We start from the raw sequence: 20,983 nt of genomic DNA on the forward strand, positions 1-20,983 counted from the left end.
CTAATGTAAACAATAAAAAGTTGCATACCGTTATGTCAGATTGTGAAATGTGAGTTAAAATAAAAAAAATGTACATGACGAAATGAAATCGCTTGCAGAAACACTACCTTTTGCTCCTGCAGTGAGGATTTACCATCTTCAGATAATGTTTTTTATAATATATACATGTAATGTCTCGCGCTCAAAAGGCAGCAGTAGCAGTACGCAAATCAGTGAGTCAAATGAACGGCTCTTTCACGGATGCGATTCGTTTCCCAACAAAAAGAGCCGTTTAAAAAGAACCTTTCGTTTGCGAACTACCCATCATAAGTGCTTGCGCGCCGCTTACGTGCACACAGTTCACTTCATGCAGTTGGTCATTTTTGGAGAGGTGTGCTCATCCTGTGTTGCGGAAGGGAGTCTTTGACAGATAGAGAATCAACAGTAATACATATTTCACACTTTGCCTGTTTACGCTCAACATGGACCAAAAAGACACCGAAATGAATGAGAAGGGAGTTACTTCTTCGACCAGTGGAGTTGTGGTCCAAGTAAGAGAGAAGAAAGGACCTTTGCGTGCAGCTATTCCATACATGCCATTCCCAGTAGCTGTATTATGCCTATTTCTCAACACATTTGTACCTGGTTTAGGTGAGTTTACACTTTGATGTTGCTACTTTTTAATCACATCATGTGTTGTAGTAACACTGTCGAAAACGTACAGTGGGCATATATGGCACTGTTTAGAATGTGATACTTGCATAATTTTTGTTTTGTTGTCATCAGAACTTCGTTTTTATTATCACTGTATTTTACCATTACGCTCGCCTGGGGTGTATTCATCACGGAAACCGTTTTCCGTTTAAGAACCAAATGGATGCAAACAGCGCAAATGGAACGAAACGGGGAGGGATTATTTTGAATTTGTCCAATAGAAACTCTCGTTTGCGTTTTCCGTTTGGAGTTAACGATTTCTGTTGCAAAACGTTTTGTAGCAACATAATCGGCGTAATGATTACACCCCTGATGCATGTGGTGTTGTTGTAATGTTTGCTCTAGGAGTTGCCTAAACATTTTTAGAAAACGAGACAGTAAAACTGATAGAAGTGTCTCTTTTGGTAAAGTTTACAACCTCGGGAGTTTGGACAGCATGGTGCGAACCAGTCCTCTGGTGAGATGTTCCCTCCTTTGTCAGTGATGCAAGAGAGGTTATAGCTTTAAACAAAGCAAAATACACATTAGTGATACAAACCCCCAAAAAGGCAGGCTTATGGCAACAGTTGTGGCAAACCTTTGGCCAGTTTGTCACAAATTTGCTGCATACTCATATTTTCACATTTTAAATGAGCTTTTGTGGCAATCTGTTGTAACTTGCGAACTACTGGCAAACAATTCTGGGAAACTTGTGGAGAACATTTAGCAGATTTGCTCCAAACTCCGTATGAATATGCTAATTAGATCCGGTTTTGGTTACTGTGTGTTAACAACATTGAAATGGTTTATCTACATTAACCAAATCACATAACTTAGTTCTCTGAGAAAAAAAACTGAAATATTAAATGTGGTAAATATACTGAACATTTGTACAATAATCATCAGCATGGTAATGAAGAAAAGAGCAAAGACTGGATATTTCTCAAATAAATTGTTTAGTTAATGTTTTTATGTAGCTTCAACATTTACATGAGAGAAATGGGAAAACTTTGGGGATGTTGACCTTAGGATGTTTAAAGGGGCAACTACATAATTATTTACATGAGCCAAGTGATAACTGAGCAATAGATTTCAACCATTGGAAGTTTAAAAGATAATTGACAATGTTATGAAGTAAAAACAAAAACAAACCCAGTTCAGAACTATTGCCTTTTTAGTTGACCTTGGTGATGGCAGCCCTGTGGAAGTCCTTTGTCCAACGCTTGTTGAATGCATGCATTGAAACAATCAGAAAACATAAAACAAACTAAATCAGGACACTGAAAGCAATTAATTTTGCTTAAACATTTTTGTTTCCCTACCATCCCAGCCCCTCCCTTTCCTACACACAATCAAGGTACAGTGTTGATTAATTAATTTGTTTTGCCTGCATTTCAGAAAATACATCACATCAGAGAATTGTCCACAATGTACAATAATATATATATTTTTTAAATAGCACATTGAAACAAAGCCCTATTGTCTAAGTATGTGTTATTTCATAAGATAACAATCAATCATATCTTATGAAATCTTAATGTATGTATATTATTTCATGAACAAAACAGTCCAAACAGCTGAACTTGATGTGCACACTCAGATTGCAATCTGATAAAACAAAGCATGTGTGTGTGTTACACTGTCCTAAGTGGTATCAACACAGATCTGTCTATCAGATTGTGCCAGAGCAAATCCATAGATATTCACATTCACTGACACACTTCAGCTACAGTATGTTAGGTGACAGCACACATAATGTTCTATATTTGGCTAGAGTCAAAACACAGTTAACAAGTGTAAAATATTACGTTTGAAGGTCACTCTACTAAGGACATGGACTAATGACTGTCATTACTTATAAAGCACTTTTCACTTTCATTTCCAAAATGTAGCATTTCTATTTAAAATAAATATTTGTGATAGGATGAAAGGGTAGAGGAATGTGCTTCAGTCCAGCTTGAACAAAAAATGTCATTATATATGTTAATCATACACATGTTTAAAGATATTAAAACAAAGGGGATACCTAGTCAGTTGCACAACTGAATGCATTCTGCATTTAATCCAACCCCTCTGAATCAGAGAGACACTCATGGCTCATCCATTCATTGAGTTAGTCACACTACGAAATGCTACCAAATAAACCACAATTCATTCATAATACTGTGAATATATAGTTTCACAGGCATATTGTTATTTTTTTTCTGGTTTGTCGGAAATCGTTAAAAATAATATAATACCAGTCTGCACACCAAGGTGAATTGGTTTAGTTTTGACTCTTTGGTTGATAGTGTTGGGGGATGGGTAATGTACTGATGCTCAAGTGCCAAATCAACACAAATGGATAAGAAGAGGTCTAAGCCATCAGGTGCCCAGTTTATGAAAAAGAGCAAAGAAGAGGAGAAACACTCAAAAGATAAAAGGTATGCAGCTATGTCATCTCTTTATGAGTATAATATTATGCATGTAATGAAGTAGGCTAGTATAATACTTATGTTTGTTAGTCTATGTTGCTTGCTATGCTATTACACATAGGGCGACAATATTCAATTTTCTGTCCAACGAGCTTACATAACATTGGATGTAATTTCACACAGTTTCATCATGATGATGTGTGTAACCTGCAGCAAAACGATTACAACCTAACTAGCACACCATTGATTTGGTTCACTTTCATTGAGGTGACATCATAAAGGTGAATATGCACATTGTATTGTTTTGACTAGGTCCTGAGCTCAGTAAGGGGAATTTCCAATGCTGTAGGCCATCTTAAGACGTATATATTATGCTGATATCTTGTATATTTTGTGATATATTGCGTCTTTTGGGGTGTCTTATGCATAGAATTGGCCAAGGATGTTGTATGGTTCATTTGGTTCCTATTCTGAAAGTTTGATAAATTGTGCATAATGACATGTATATTTAATTGTGCAACAAATGGATTTAGGGTGTCACTCATATACTGTATTCCAATGCAAATTCAGGGGCACTTCTGAAATATTTTGGAGCACCCTCTGGCACTGGCCAGGATGAGAAGCCATCTACCTCCTCAGCCACACAGGCCTCTTCAGAAATGATCTCGGAGCCTCAGGACGAGGAACCATCCACCTCCTCAGCCACACAGGTGTCTTCACAAATGTTGTCTGAGCCTGAGGATGAGGATGAAGACCCATTCACTTCCACTTCTCCCCAGCAGGATTCTTCAGGTGTGTTTGTGCGCGTGTGTGTGTGTGTGTGTGTGTGTGGGTACACACACGTGTATATCCCTATATAATTTTTTTTCTCCCTTTTGCAAAGTTGTACGTTTCCATTTTGTAGGTAACAATGATAATTTTATTATGTACAGTGGGGCAAAAAAGTATTTAGTCAGCCACCAATTGTGCAAGTTCTCCCACTTAAAAAGATGAGAGAGGCCTGTAATTTTCATCATAGGTACACTTCAACTATGACAGACAAAATGAGGGAAAAAAATCCAGAAAATCACATTGTAGGATTTTTTTATGAATTTATTTGCAAATTATGGTGGAAAATAAGTATTTGGTCAATAACAAAAGTTTATCTCAATACTTTGCATTTCGCTACACTCGCATTAACATCTGCTAATCATGTGTATGTGACAAATACATTTGATTTGATTTGTTATATACCCTTTGTTGGCAAGACAGAGGTCAAATGTTTTCTGTCAGTCTTCACAAGGTTTTCACACACTTGCTGGTATTTTGGCCCATTCCTCCATGCAGATCTCCTCTAGAGCAGTGATGTTTTGGGGCTGTTGCTGGGCAACACAGACTTTCAACTCCTTCCAAAGATTTTCTATGGGGTTGAGATCTGGAGACTGGCTAGGCCACTCCAAGACCTTGAAATGCTTCTTACGAAGCCATTCCTTTGTTGCCCGGGCGGTGTGTTTGGGATCATTGTCATGCTGAAAGACCCAGCCACGTTTCATCTTCAACGCCCTTGCGGATGGAAGGAGGTTTTCACTCAAAATCTCACGATACATGGCCCCATTCATTCTTTCCTTTACATGGATCAGTCGTCCTGGTCCCTTTGCAGAAAAACAGCCCCAAAGCATAATGTTTCCACCCCCATGCCTCACAGTAGGTATGGTGTTCTTTGGATGCAACTCAGCATTCTTTGTCCTCCAAACACGACGAGTTTAGTTTTTACCAAAAAGTTATATTTTGGTTTCATCTGACCATATGACATTCTCCCAATTTTTCTACTGGATCATCCAAATGCTCTCTAGCAAACTTCAGACGGGCCTGGACATGTACTGGCTTAAGCAGGGGGACACGTCTGGCACTGCAGGATTTGAGTCCCTGGCGGCGTAGTGTGTTACTGATGGTAGGCTTTGTTAATTTGGTCCCAGCTCTCTGCAGGTCATTCACTAGGTCCCCCCTTCTGGTTTTGGGATTTTTGCCCACTGTTCTTGTGAACCTTTTGACCCCACGGGGTGAGATCTTGCGTGGAGCCCCAGATCGAGGGAGATTATCAGTGGTCTTGTATGTCTTCCATTTCCTAATAATTGCTCCCACAGTTGATTTCTTCAAACCAAGCTGCTTACCTATGGGAAGACTGAATCTGCAAGACTGGTGCATGTCTACAATTTTGTTTCTGGTGTCCTTTGACAGCTCTTTGGTCTTGGCCATAGTGGAGTTTGGAGTGTGACTGTTTGAGGTTGTGGACAGGTGTCTTTTATACTGATAACAAGTTCAAACAGGTGCCATTAATGCAGGTGGAGGACAGAGGAGCCTCTTAAAGAAGAAGTTACAGGTCTGTGAGAGCCAGAAATCTTGCTTGTTTGTAGGTGACCAAATACTTATTTTCCACAATAATTTACAAATAAATTCATAAAAAATCCTACAATGTGATTTTCTGGATTTTTTTTCTCTCATTTTGTCTGTCATAGTTGAAGTGTACCTATGATAAATTACAGGCCTCATCTTTTTAAGTGGGAGAACTTGCACAATTGGTGGCTGACTAAATACTTTTTTGCCCCACTGTATGTGGGATATTCCACCACTACAAATAATGTGAATAACGTGTGTAAACTAATACCCATGTGCTCTCCATTAGAAATGCCTGTAGCAGCATCCCCACCAAATTCTGCTGCTGAGGATGAATCACTGTCTACAGACCCTGCTGACAGGCCTTCAGTTCTGACTGACAGAATTCTGACACAACTAGTTTTCAGAGGACCAAGTGAGGTACCACCTAAAACTTCCCATAATTAAAATTCCTCAAACATACAAATATTTTACACCATTTTAAAGATAAACTTGTTGTAAATCCAGCCACAGTGTCAGATTTCAAAAAGGCTTTACGACGAAAGCACACCAAACGATTGTTAGGTTCAGCACCTAGTCACAGAAAAACACAGCCATTTATCTAGCCAAAGAGAGCAGTCACAAAAAGCAGAAATAAAGATAAAATGAATCACTAACCTTTGATCTTCATCAGATGACACTCATAGGACTTTGTTACACACTACACGTATGTTTTGTTCGATAAAGTTCAGATTTATATCCAAAAAACTCAGTTTACATTGGCTATAATTTAACAATTGAGTATTGGATATTTTATGATTTTATTTAAACATTGAAAAGTTCCTTGTTTTTAAGTGTTATTTAAGTAATAAATGGAAAGCAAAGTTATTTGTCTCCCTCTTTTTCTGATCTGGAAGAAATATCCGATCCGTGACTCAAAACCGTGATCCGATCCGAACTATGAGTTTTGTGATCCGTTGCACCACTACTTGCCATCGAAGACCATAACCCTGCTCGAGCTGCTGATATTTATACATGAAAGGGATCTTTTAGAAATGTATCCAAATTTGTGGACTGCTCTCAGAATTTGTCTTACTCTTCCAGTGACCATAGCTGAAGCAGAGAGGAGCTTTTCAAAGCTCATCAAATTCTACCTGAGGTCCACCATGTCACAGGAATGCCTTAGTGGCCTTGCTGTCATTAGTATTAACCATGCAATTGCTGGGCAGATTTCTTATGATGATGTAATTGATGACTTTGCATCAAGGAAGGCAAGAAATGTCAGGGTTTAGATGGCAGTTGTGCAATTTAGTTTGTGTTTCTTGTTTGAAGTGCAATACACAGGTTCTCTTCTTTATAAGTGTATTCTAGTTGTGTATGTGTGTGATATAGGATTCGTGCAATTTAGTTTTATTAGTGTTTTTTGTTAGCAATAGGGAAATAGTGTAATAATTTGATTCTAACTTTTATTTGTATTTATATACTACATTCTGTTTCGTTATGATTATTTTTGTGTTGTTGCAAATGTCTGAATAAAAATTACAGTTAGTGCAGAATGGTGCTTTTTATTTTGGTGGGGGGGGGGGAGGGGTTCGCACAGGGAGCCATACAAGCGAGAACCGCCACTGGCCATCTGACTGTAGGCTATGGGATTTAAAACAATCCACAACTTTTTTAAAGAGGCTAATGATGCTCTGTGGCCAAATCATGCTTTCTGGTGTAGTAGCCTATTTTGAATGATTGTATTTATTTCTGTATAGACAGGAGTAAGCTAATTAGGCTATATAATTTTTGCAATTCAATTTATTTTAGGGAAACCTTAGCTTCCCATAGCCTTATGGAGACGGCGCCTCTGCCTTTTAATGTGGCATTAACACAACCAGTCATGATGTTTTCATCTGATTGTAAAACAAAGGCGCTCCTGCAGGCTACTCGAGCACATTCGTTCACTCACAAAATCATTTCAGCTTCCAAACCTCAGTGAACTGTGCACCTGCAATTTGATGAATGGAAATTGACATCTGTTACAAAACACTTACTTGTAGTGTAATGTTGTAGTTCTGCTGTTGTTATTAGGCCTACACATGTAGCCTGAATTGATGCGTCCACTGTTATCCACGTGCGCCTCGGTCTCGGCCACTCATCTCTGCCTTGTCGAGAGCATCTCTGCCACTCATCTCTGCCTTGACAAAATGTAAGTGTTCTCCTCAAACCACAACTCAATTTGAAGCGTATACCACCCAGTTTCCAGTCAATTCCCTAATGTTTCATGTGGCTGACATGCATTAATAATAAATAATGGCCTAATAGCCTTAAGTTTTTTGGGCATGTTGTATTCATTGTGATAGGCTCATGTTTTACCGGTACAGTATACCCCCAATATTTATTTTACTGGACGCCGGACCGTACTTCCACCCCTGCTTTCAACAGTCTAACTGCGGGGGATTCTGTTCCTGATATACTGTGGTCTGTATAAAAGTTGATATCCAACACATCATAGGACTTGAAACACCCCAAGCAATGTACCATGCTCCAATGCCTGTCCACTAATGACTGTAAACACGTGAGCAGAGACAATTGTCCCCAAGAGCTAACACAAATGGGTAGGATCTGGTCACCTCTGCCTGGTGCAGTTAATAAACCATGTTGGTCCCATCCTGTTAGATAGAAATCATTTGATTTTAGAATATGAGAACTTGTGCAAAGCTTGGAGACACACTGACAATGCCATCTCACACCATTTATTTTTGTATACTAAATAACTATTTACACTTCAACATCAATATAAACACCCAATCCCTGTTTGATGCCTACATCTTCCATTCATTGGGGGCTTAGGCTCATAGGTTCAATTACATAACAATGTCTTGGAGTGTGCGTTTAACCAATTTTGGAATGCTGTTCCTTTCATTCAAGGTTTACAAATGCTATCATCTAATTTCACCATCTATCTCCCTATGCCTATCCACTATTTAAACGTCCAGGCCGCAAGTCAATGAAGGACGTTCTGGTCTCTTCGAAGGTGGGTCTTTCTGCCAGACTTACAGCACTTGCTCCTTCCATCAAGTCTTAAAGCGATGTCACCTTGTGTATATGGAGAGAAGAATGGTTAGTGAATAACTTGATTGTTTCAGGCAAAACATTAATGAGTATCTGAGGCACCACCAGGAGGGTCATTTCTAACTATGCCTGCACTTCAAAGAGAAGTGCAATATTTTTTTGTCCTTGAAGACAGCGATCCAGTTCTTAGTGAGTTTCCCCGAGGCATCGAAGCAATTACTTTTTCATTGCAGGTCATCATTAGTCTTTCTAACTTTCAAAGTCCTCCTGACTTCAGTCTGGAATGGCTCTTTGATATTTTCAGCTCAATGCGACAATAATGAAGGGGGCTGTGCTTTTACTGGTTGACTCTCCTCTGTGTCTTTCTCACTCAAACACCCGCACGTACAGCCACACTCAAACCCGAACGCCGCCCCCTTGTATTACAATGGTTGGATATTCAAATCCAAACAATGGGAGGTCTCAACCTAAGGAAAAAACCCAAACCCTGTCGCACAATTTATGAGCGCTTTAAAAAAACAGCCTCCTCTCCCTGCGCTGAGACCCCTGGGTCGCCTCAGCCAGGCTAGTAAATCACAGCAAACAGAATCATATTCAAGTCTAATGCTTTTGTAAACAATTAAACCCACCATGCCTGGTGTATCCAGCAGACGCAAATCCTCTCAAACTATTTCGACTGTCTTGGTCCCATTCTGTCTTGTCCTCTGAGCCCACTGGATCGCAGTCTACTTCATGTAATCTGCAACTTTGTTTGTAAGCAAAAGGTTGTTCTTCAACAACTCAGTCATCTGGGCTGTCCTCGAGCACAAAGTATTCAATCAATTAACAATTCCTTTTAACAATCAGAAAATAGACAAAATAGACAACAATGCTTTCAACATGTACCTGGCAAGACCCGGCTAAAGCTTTATGTGTCGCTTGGTGTGTCCACAGTCCTATCCACGTGTGTCCCGAGGACCTTCCCTCGTGTATAAGAAAAAGGTGGCATTTACAGAATACTCACTGTGTGTAAGTCTTTCATATTCTTCCACTCCAGCCATCACCATGAACCCATCCTCCCCAATTAAGGTCCCACCAACCTCCTGTGGTTTCCTGGTCTAACTCCTCCGCTGCAAAAGAGAAAGGGGGTACCCAGTCAGTTGTACAACTGAATGCATTTAACCGAAACGTGTCTTCCGCATTTAACCCAACCCCTCTGAATAAGAGAGATGGGGGTTGGCTGCCTTAATCGACATCCACATCTTTGGCACCCGGGGAGCAGTTGTTGTTGTTGTTGGGGGTTAACTGCCTTGCTCAAGGGGCAGAACAGCAGATTCTTCCACCTTACTGCCGCAGGGATTTGAACCAGCAACCTTTCGGTTACTGGCCCAACGCTCTTAAATGCTAGGCTCAACCACTAAGGGGGACATTTTAAGGAATAGTTTCACCCACATTTCTAAATGACATACTTAGCTAGCTACATTAGCTAGCTACCTAATTATGACAGGACAATCTATTTAACATGAATGACTATAAAATTACTTACTTACCGTTCAGTTTTCAGTCTGCCAGACACATTTCTCTGTCCTCAGTTTGATTGAAGGACTCAATCTGTATTTTTGCCTTGTAACTGATTGCTTCTAGAATGAGAGAAGGAACAACATGATCAAGATGAGCTAGCTGCTATTAGTTTAAAGAAATTAAAGATCTAATTGTTACAAAGAATGAATGTATGGGCTACATTTGAGAATACATGCATTTGCTTACCTTCTCAATCTTGAAGAGAATACACAAATGTATCACACAAAAGTGTTATGAGTGATTACACCACAAACATATTTCCAGGATGTTGATGCATCCTCCTCCCAGCCTTTAACAACACCACAGGTAGGGAAAGGGTACTGCAGAAGGGAAGTTTTTTTTAAATCAGCTCATTTTATTGCTGCTCTGCTAGCTAACAGGCTACTGAACTGTGACAGTAGCATATCGACATGTGTATTGGTATAAAGACAGCAATGTATTCACCTAAGAAAATAAGATTTGAAGGGAAATCATTAATTAGCCAAAAATTGTGCAAATTGTGCAAAAATATGATAGGTAGCTAGTAAGTGTACTCACAGAATGGACATGCACTCAGAACATGAGCGGACCAGCTGGCAAGTGTCTTCACTGACATTTTCAACCTCTCCCTGACTGAGTCTGTAATACCTACATATTTCAAGCAGACCACCATAGTCCCTGTGTCCAAGAACACCAAGGTAACATGCCTAAATGACTACTGCCCCGTAGTACTCACGTCTGTAGCCATGACCCTGGTCATAGCTCACATCAACACCATTATCCCAGAAACCCTAGACCCATTCTAATACCGCCCCAACAGATCGACAGATGACGGAATCTCAATTACACTCCACACTGCCATTTCCACACTGCCATAGGCAACAACACATCTGCTATGCTGATCCTCAACACAGGGTCCCCTGAGGGGTGCATGCTTAGTCCCCTCCTGTACTCCCTGTTCACCCACAACTGCGTGGCCAAGCACGACTCCAACACTATCATTAAGTTTGCTGACGACACAACAGTGCTGATCACCGACAACGATGAGACAGCCTATAGGGTGGAGGTCAGAGACTGCCAGTACAGCAACCTCTCCCTCAGCATAAGCAAGACAAAGGAGCTGATCGTGGGCAAAGGAGCTTCAAGTTCCTTGGTGTCCACATTACCAACAAACTATCATGGTCCAAACACACCAGTACAGTCGTGAAGAGGGCACAATAATGCCTATTCCCCCTCAGGAGACCGAAAAGATTTGGTATTGGTCCCCAGATCCTCAAAAAGTTATACAGCTGCACCATCAAGAGCATAATGACGGGTTGCATCACCACCTGGTATCGTAACTGCTCGGCATCTGACTGTAAGGCGCTACAGAGGGTAGTGCGTACGGCCCATTACATCACCGGGGCCAAGCTTCCTCCCATCCAGGACCTCTTTACCAGGTGGTGTCAGAGGAAGGACCTAGAAATGTTCAAAGACTCCAGCCACCATAGTCACAGACTGTTCTCTCTGCTACCGCACAGCAAGCGGTACCAGAGCACCAAGTCTAGGTCCAAAAGGCTTCCTTAACAGCTTCTACCCACAAGCCATAAGACTGCTGAATAATTAATCAAATGGCTGCCCGGACTATTTGCATTGACCCCCTTTTTATTTTTTACGCTGCTGCTACTGGCTGTTTATTATCTATGCATAGTCACTTTACCCCTACCTACCTCAATTACCTCGACTAACCTGTACCCCCGCACATTGACTCGGTACCAGTACCCCCTGTATATAGCCTTGTTTTTGTTATTTTATTGTGTTACTTTTTTTACTTACATTTATTTAATAATTATTTCCTTAACTTTTATTTCTTAAAACTGCACTGTTGGTTAAGGGCTTGTAAGTAAGCATTTCACGTTAATGTTTTCACCTGTTGTATTTGGCGCATGTGATAAATAACATTTGATTTGATTTCAGTGGCACTGACAGATTGAAACTGGTATCAACAAAATGTTTTTCACCCTATCCCATAAAACATGATATTGCTAACTAGGCAACATTTAGCTAATAAAATGTTAAAGTTGATTGGGAAGCTTAATTAATAAGTTACTCACTCACTGGACAACTTTGTTAGGTAGCAAGCTAGATAGCTTGGCTTCCGTTTTCCAACAGATTTCCAACAGATCTCTAAGAGCTGACTCTTGTAGATGAACGTTGGGAGCTGGCTCGCATATCAGAAGAGCCGAATCTATTTATAAATATATGAAAAAATTAAGATATGAATGATCAAAAGATTTAAATGAATATAATTAACTAATTCAAAGAACGAAAAAAATAAATAATAATAATATAGGTCAAAAAGCTACTGCAGTTTGCCTTACCACTGACAGCTGGACAAAAAGGGTAACCACTTCTTACATGTTGGTTACATGTCACTTCATTGAAGATCTTTCGATGTCTAGCTGTCTTCTGGACTGCTTTGAGTTCAGTGACAGACACACCTCAGAGAACTTGACAGAGGAACTGTTGAGAGGGGCCTGAGAATGGCAACTAGATGGAAAAGTGGTCTGTTGTGTTAGCGACAATGCAGCTAACATAACCAAAGCCATGAAAATGTTTAAATGGACCCATCATCCATGTCTTGCCCAGACAATCAACCTGATTGTAAGAGATGCTCTGAAGGTGATGAAGCCCACTGTGGACAAAGTGAAAGCAGCGGTGGAATATTTCCACAGAAGAACAGTAGGTGCTGAAAAACTAAAGTCTACACAACGCCAGATGGGGATGGCTGAGCTGAGGCCTAAACAAGACTGCACTACAAGGTGGAATTCAACATGTTTTATGTTGAAGCGGTTTCTTGAGTCAAAGGATGCCATCATCTCTACCATGGCCATTGTCAATGCACCTGTTGATGCCCAAGAGGAATGGGAGGTGGTGGAGGAGGTGTGCAGAGTCCTGGAAACCTTTGAGCAGGTCACGGTGGAGATCAGTGGAGAGAGGTACAGTAAGCAGTTATTACTACATCATTATTTAATCCAGTATTATATATGTATATGAGCAGTAGATGAGAATGTAGTATCAGTAGACCAAACATAAACCTGAACTAAAGTTACTGTTCTCTCTTTTCAGCTATGTGGCAGCCTCAAAAATGATACTCCTGTATAAGGGTCTGCAGCAAATTTTTAATATTTTAATATTTTTAAATTTCACCTTTATTTAACCAGGTAGGCTAGTTGAGAACAAGTTCTCATTTGCAACTGCGACCTGGCCAAGATAAAGCATAGCAGTGTGAACAGACAACACAGAGTTACACATGGAGTAAACAATTAACAAGTCAATAACACAGTAGAGAAAAAAAAGGGGAGTCTATACACATTGTGTGCAAAAGGCATGAGGAGGAAGGCGAATAATTACAATTTTGACGATTAACACTGGAGTGATAAATGATCAGATGGTCATGTACAGGTAGAGATATTGGTGTGCAAAAGATGCAGAAAAGTAAATAAATAAAAACAGTATGGGGATGAGGTAGGTAAAAATGGGTGGGCTATTTACCGATAGACTATGTACAGCTGCAGCGATCGGTTAGCTGCTCAGATAGCAGATGTTTGAAGTTGGTGAGGGAGATAAGTCTCCAACTTCAGCGAATTTTGCAATTCGTTCCAGTCACAGGCAGCAGAGAACTGGAACGAAAAGGCGGCCAAATGAGGTGTTGATGATCAGTGCGATACACCTGCTGGAGCGCGTGCTACGGATGGGTGTTGCCATCGTGACCAGTGAACTGAGATAAGGCGGAGCTTTACCTAGCATGGACTTGTAGATGACCTGGAGCCAATGGGTCTGGCGCCGAATATGTAGCGAGGGCCAGCCGACTAGAGCGTACAAGTCGCAGTGGTGGGTGGTATAAGGTGCTTTCATGACAAAACGGATGGCACTGTGATAAACTGCATCCAGTTTGCTGAGTAGAGTGTTGGAAGCAATTTTGTAGATGACATCGCCGAAGTCGAGGATCGGTAGGATAGTCAGTTTTACTAGGGTAAGTTTGGCAGCGTGAGTGAAGGAGGCTTTGTTGCGGAATAGAAAGCAGACTCTTGATTTGATTTTCGATTGGAGATGTTTGATATGAGTCTGGAAGGAGAGTTTACAGTCTAGCCAGACACCTAGGTACTTATAGATGTCCACATATTCAAGGTCGGAACCATTTTCTTATTTAAAAAAAAATCCAGGGTGGTGATGCTGGTCAGGCGTGCGGGTGCAGGCAGCGAACGGTTGAAAAGCATGCATTTGGTTTTACTAGCGTTTAAGAGCAGTTGGAGGCCACGGAAGGAGTGTTGTATTGCATTGAAGCTGGTTTGGAGGTTAGATAGCACAGTGTCCAAGGACGGGCTGGAAGTATATAGAATGGTGTCGTCTGCGTAGAGGTGGATCAGGGAATCGCCCGCAGCAAGAGCAACATCATTGATATATACAGAGAAAAATCACAGCCAGCTGCCAGAGAGAAGCAAATGTGACAGAGTTGATGGACACCCTATGTTCATCAATGGACAGAATGTTCCACAGAATGGAATATAATCACGTGCTATCAGAATTCGCTGCACTTGACACCAGGTTTAAGAACTTAGCCTTCAGTGATGCCAGAGCAATTGATGAGGCTCTTCAAAGAATAACCTCAGCAGCAGGGAGGGACAGCCCCAGCAGTCAGCTGGCTCAGGCACCAGGGCAACAGGAAGAAGAGGGATCAGATGGAGCAGAAGCACCAGCAGTAGTGCCACTAACATCCGCTGTTTGGATGCTGTTTGACGAGAGAGCAACTGGGGATGCAGCACGAAGGAATCCCTCAGCAGATGCCATAATGGAGGTCCGGTCCAAATATCTGCAGATCCTTTGAGCTGGTGGAAGAACAAGGCCTCTGTCTACCCACGTTTTACTAAAGTAATGACAGGGAGAGACTGCATAGTGGCCACATCTGTTCCCTCTGAGAGGGTCTTCTCGAAAACGGGACAAATAATTACTGAGAAAAAAGTGAGGCAGCTTACATTTCTGAATGCAAATCTCTCATAAAAGCAAAATATGGTCAGCATTGCTGTGTGCTGCTGGTTATAACATGGCAATAAAGAAGAGAGAGAAAAGGGACCAGTAATGTTTTAAGTGGGATGCTGCAGTTTTGCACATTGTTATTTATTTTTCTTTGATATGGTGCAATATTCTATTATTATGTTGTTCAGATTGTATTAGTTTTGAATGGTTACATTTATATGCACTTTGTTTATATACATTAAAAAGTTATACTTTAAATGCAAATGTTTATTAGCATTCTTTTTCATAACAAACCAATGCATTTTTAAATATATTGCGGTTAAGGTAGAGTATGATTTCATTTAATAATTTAATTAGAATTGTTTTAACACCAATCGTAGTCAAACTATCGCAAACTCTTTGACTTGAAAAAATACAAAACATATTTTTTAAAGAGCTGTTTGGGAGCCAAAAGAGTTGGCTCACTGAAAAGAGCCGGAATGCCCATCACTAGTCATCAGTGGTTACTGGTGTTTGAACTTGTTACCACAGGTTTGCCACAAGTTCAAATTGAATCTTGAGAGAATTGTCTTTCAGAAAACAAAATGGGTGACTAAGGTTTGGCAAAAATTCACCACGAGTGGCAAACATTTGCAAACTTCTGGCAACATTCTGTGGCACACTATTTAGTTTGCAGCAAATTTTCCACAAACAAATTCATTTTTGTAAGGGTAATCATTAGAACAATATTTTTAAGACATACAGTGTAATTATTAAAAAAATGTGTGCAATGTATGTTGATGAAAATGATACATAATTTACTTTAGAAAGACATTTCATCAGCAAACTATTAGGCCTACTCCCCTCTTCACCTCAATTAGGATGGATTCATTGAGAGTCCCCTTTTGCTATGCAACCAATTACCTTCAAAAGTCACAATTAGTTAAATAAAGTCCACCTGTGTGCAATGTAAGTGTCACATGATCTCAGTCTACATACACCTGTACTGAAAGGCCCCAGAGTCTGCAACACCACTAAGCAAGGGAAACCACCAAGCAAGCGGCATCATGAAGACCAAGGAGCTCACTAAACAGGTCAGGGAGAAATTTGTGGAGAAGTACAGATAAGGGTTAGGTTATAAAACATCCTACGGAGCACCATTAAATCTGTTATAAAAAATGGAAAGAATATGTCACCACAACAAACCTGCCAAGAGAAGGCCGCCCACCAAAACTCATGGACCAGGCAAGGAGGGCATTAATCAGAGAGGCAACAAAGAGACCAAAGATAACCCTGAAGGAGTTGCAAAGCTCCACAGCGGAGATTGGAGTATCTGTCCATAGGACCACTTTAAGCCGTTGTCTCCACAGAGCTGGGCTTTACGGAAGAGCAAACACGTTTGGGGTTCGCCAAAAGGCATGTGGGAGACTCCCCAAAAATGTGGAAGGAAAATTCTTGAGGGAAACCTGTTTCAGTCTTCCAGAGATTTGAGACTGGGACAGAGGTTCACCTTCCAGCAGGACAATAAGCATACTGCTAAAGCAACACTCGAGTGGTTTAAGCGAAACATTTAAATGTCTTGGAATGGCCTAGTCAAAGCCCAGACCTCAATCCAATTGAGAATCTGTGGTATGACTTAAATATTGCTCTACACCAGCAGAACCCATCCAACTTGAAGGAGCTGGAGCAGTTTTGCCTTGAAGAATGGACAAAAGTCCCAGTGGCTAGATGTGCCAAGCTTATGGAGACATACCCCAAGAGACTTGCAGCTGTAATTGCTGCAAAAGGTGGCTCTACAAAGTAATGACTTTGGGGGGGTAAATAGTTATGCACGCTCAAGTTTTCAGTTTTTTTGTCTTATTTCTTGTTTGTTTCACCAATTATTTTTTTAACATCTTCAAAGTGGTGGCATGTTGTGTAAATCAAATGATACAACCCCCCCAAAAAATACATGTTTATTCCAGGTTGTAAGGCAACAAAATATGAAAAATGCAAAGCCACTGTATTTAGCAATTTGGGTTATAATCCTTCCCTTATTCCCAATCCTCATTAATCTTCAACTCTTCCTCATCTCCTAATTGTCAAGAGGGGTTGCTGGGCTGGCAATAGGTCCATCTGTACCGATGCCACTGTACCATGTGTGGAGTTAGAGAAGCTGGAGTAAGAGTAATGGGATCTGTATGGTAATGATTTCCAGTTTCTCAGTGGAATGGCACACTGCATGCACCACGTAGCATCAACATAACATTGATCTCCACACTATCCTCCACTGACCCTAATGAGGGCTGTGGAGCCCAGGCCCACTGATCCCTTTCATATCAGGCACATCTGAAAGGAGAGGACACAGGAGCGGCTCGGGACCCTGTTAAAAGAACTACTGCACTGTTCTCTGCTGGGGCCATTCACTGACTGAGTCACTGTTATTATTTGATCATTTTTCTATTCAGTATCTGTTTCCCCAGAGCCAGATGGAGGCTACACCCAGTCTGTCTTAGTCTAATTACAGATACATGTATCCATGGTTATTGATCACAGTTATTGACCGTCAAGCAAGTGGCCCGGGTACTAATTATGACATGTCCGTCCTTAGACTGTCTGTGTGGTGATTCAATGGCACTGAGTGTGTAACATTAGAAATGTGTCTCCCATGAGACATATCTGTGGCATCCCAGTAATGTCGTTGTGTGCCTGGCTGGCCCAGATGTCATGGGGTGGTCGGTTCCACCAGTGAAAAAGAGCTGTCCTCCCCTCAGTCAGGACTGGCAGTAATGAGCATTGAGACTGAGACTGCCACCTGCCAACACGCATTCCCAGTTCCCACGTCACCCAGCAGCAGCTGAGGGCTCTGTGACCCAGCGTGTCACTTCAGGTTTGGTCCAATTATCAGTCTGAGTCTTGTTGTTGTAGTTGGACCCATGCCCTGGCTGGCATACTAAACAGGCTACAGCATCTTCACACCACCTTAACACCACTGTCAACTGGTATGTCTCCAAGTCCGAAGACTGAAAGAAAATAAATACATGTAGCCACATTCACAGGAGCTGGGCTTAATTGATATTTGTATTATTATGAGGGATTGATCTTTGCGAGGCCCAGATTTAGACTAGTCTCTGTTGGGCTGCTGAGTTGTCACACATCTCTTCCCCTCTTGAGTCAGTGAACCATATCTAACACACCCTGTCCTTGTGTTTTCTGTAATTGCTAGTGGCATGTGCTGTGTGCCAAATTAAGTTAAACAAAATCTTGTTAATTTGCACTGGATTTGATATGGCTATAATTGAAATAAATATATTTGCTGAACTGACGAAATAAATTAAAATCAGCTGGCATGTTTGTTAGTACGTCACCAGCAGCTTTCTAGAGAGAGATAACCAAGTGGAATATTAATATTTATTATTAATTAGGCTGCCTTGCGAGGAAGATCAGATAGTGTGAGGACAGAGGGATGGGGATTCATTGACTGAGGGAAATGGCATTAGTTTTCATCCCCTGTGATCCTTATCTGTTTGGCGAGGCCCGTCCAATTGGAATTCAGTTTCTCTATCAGCTTTCGCCTTTCATACTTCAATCGAGATCAAAGACTGTTCGTAGAAACACCCTTCAAAGATATTCCAATGGAAATGTTAAAATTAGACTTTGGTATCTGCTATTTTAACTGTTCAGCATAGACCTATCCTCATTGTAGGCTGCATAAAGGTATATACAAGTAAATACAGTATATTAGGTCAATTAGGTCAACTGTTCATTTGATTGGTCTTGATGGAGAATTAAAGAAAGACTCCTCTTTTAGTTAATTTTCCTCTACTTTTGTGTCTTCCCATTGTTTACATCATGTCAAGCTGTTGTGGAGAGAAAGACAGAGAGAGACAGTTAGATACGTCATATAATGGTATTTTGACCATAGCAAACCATTACAATGGGATTCGCATAATGAAAAAGGCAGAATCAAAAACAACTTAGGAACCCAATTGGAAAGCCCAGAGAGACTCTTAAAAGTAAAACCACTGAAGCCCCTAACCTGTTACATAGCAGTTTTTAGTGCTTATGTTTATCACAAGGCCTTCTGAATGGTTACATGGCCCCTATTGTATCACTCCCATTGCACTCCCTCCCCATGGCACAGCTGCGGTTTCCATGACAGTAGCTAGAGCCTACCAGAACAGAAGGCTTTTCCTACCTGTCTGCTCCATGGACGGTTGTGCCTGTCTTTCTGGAGTAGGATGCATAACAGGGAGATTACGGGCTGTTTTAGGGAAAGCTAATTGCGTACACTTGAAACGACCACTCACATTTTTAAACCCTAGATGAAGTGATTGAAAATGAATAATGACATAGTACTGGGCTTTAGTACAACCCATGACTGACATGCTTAGATTGAGCCCCTACATGCACAAGCATCAAATGCATGTCTAAGCTTCTCCACCGCCAGTCATGAATAAGATGCTGCACTAAGACTTAACGTAACCTTGACATCTCTAGAACACGAGTCATGACGTGAGTGAACACAGTAGGGCATATGCAGTATCTTACAGTACAATAGTGGTGCATCCAACACATGGAAAAGTGAACTAGCTTTATTAGGACTGTGTGAGAGAGAGAGAGATAAAAGTGAGAGAGCGTGAGAGAGAGCGTGAGAGAGAGAGTGAAAGAGAGAGCATGAGAGAGAGAGAGAGAGAGAGAGTGAAAGAGAGAGAGAGAGTGAAAGAGAGAGAGAGCGTGAGAGAAAGCGTGAGAGAGAGCGTGAGAGAGAGCATGAGAGAGAGCGAGAGAGAGAGAGAGAAAGAATGAGAGAAAGAGATGCCATGGAGATGCTTGGTCCTTGGTCCGGCACCACACCTGGCTTACATATCCTCATCCCAACAGAATCACAGAGGGTAGATTTATGTTTCACCCTTTAGATTAGTAAGATAATGTCAGGCACACTCCTTCCCTCTCTTCATCCATCCTGCTTTAATACTGTACAGCAACCAGGTGGCCATTAGAAATGTAAATACACTGGGCTATAAAACATTTGCCGTCCGTGGTGAGTGGTTAAAGTGAGGTGTCAGAGTATGTACAGTACCAGCTGCATGCTGAATGATTAATGACAAGCCCTCTCTAAGAAATACACATGAGCCTTCCTTCCTAGAAACAACTTAATCAGCTCCATCCGGACACATTCACATTTCCATTACTGAAAACAGAGGAAAAAGAGGTCTGGGTATACATCACAAAAGGATTCATAAGAGTACAGATCCCTCATATGATGCACAAGCTTCGGGCTGCATGCGGACATGTTGATGTGCTCCCCCAGTCTCTAATTGTGTTGACTGAACTCCCATAATGGCTTTGTGTCTTGGGTTAGAAAATAGATTAAATTGTGGGTTTATTCAGATGCAGACAAGCAGACACTAGGTTACACTATTTGTGATCTTGGTTGAGAGTTGACTAATTGATCTTTGACAGTGGGAATGCATTAAATTCAAAACTCCTTGAGGAGCTCTGTTAGTCCATTTAATCAGATTAACTACAGGCTTTGGACCAATGCTCATGTTGTCCTTCTCTGCTCCACCTCTCTAGAAATAAGACTGTTGGTTGTCCTGTGGGAGACATAGCACTGGTATCATTGGCTGTCCCCCATCAGGAGAATCCTGTTCCAGTCTCTCCCTTAGAATTGACTGTATTGTAAGCTAACATTGTTAGCATTGATAAACATTGATAAAGTGGAGTCTAATACCAGTGGGAGAATGGTGTCTGTTGCCATGTTTTTCTGACTCTCCTTTAGATGTAGAAATGTTCTACAACCCACCACAATTACAACAGATAAATGGAGTTGATATGAGATACTGTATTTTATAACACAGTCAATCAATCTAGTATATTTCAATTCATACTGGATCTCTTTCTGTTCTAGATTCTGGCCATTCTCAATTAGACAGGTCATACATTGAGGCACCTGCAGCCTGTTAGTG

The 20,983-nt window shown here is 41.0% G+C and overlaps 1 protein-coding gene across 3 annotated transcripts in view; it reads left to right on the plus strand.

The window, feature by feature from the left end:
* The first annotated feature begins 298 nt into the window (after window positions 1-298).
* The window catches only part of LOC109900259 (protein stum homolog), a 30,656-nt gene continuing 9,971 nt past the window's right edge, over window positions 299-20,983 (plus strand). Inside the window, exons 1-3 of one of the 3 annotated variants that reach the window (XM_031837217.1) lie at window positions 299-630; window positions 3,657-3,878; window positions 5,749-5,955. In XM_031837217.1, the coding sequence (XP_031693077.1) occupies window positions 462-630; window positions 3,657-3,878; window positions 5,749-5,906 (549 nt within the window). In that variant the 5' untranslated portion in view covers window positions 299-461 and the 3' untranslated portion in view covers window positions 5,907-5,955. Of the gene's footprint in view, window positions 631-3,656; window positions 3,879-5,748; window positions 5,956-20,983 lie in introns of those variants that run through there. The other 2 variants (XM_031837218.1, XM_020495952.2) reach the window with 2 other exon arrangements.

This window comes from Oncorhynchus kisutch, linkage group LG12 (assembly GCF_002021735.2).
Source record: "Oncorhynchus kisutch isolate 150728-3 linkage group LG12, Okis_V2, whole genome shotgun sequence".
Taxonomy (NCBI): Eukaryota; Metazoa; Chordata; class Actinopteri; order Salmoniformes; family Salmonidae; genus Oncorhynchus; species Oncorhynchus kisutch.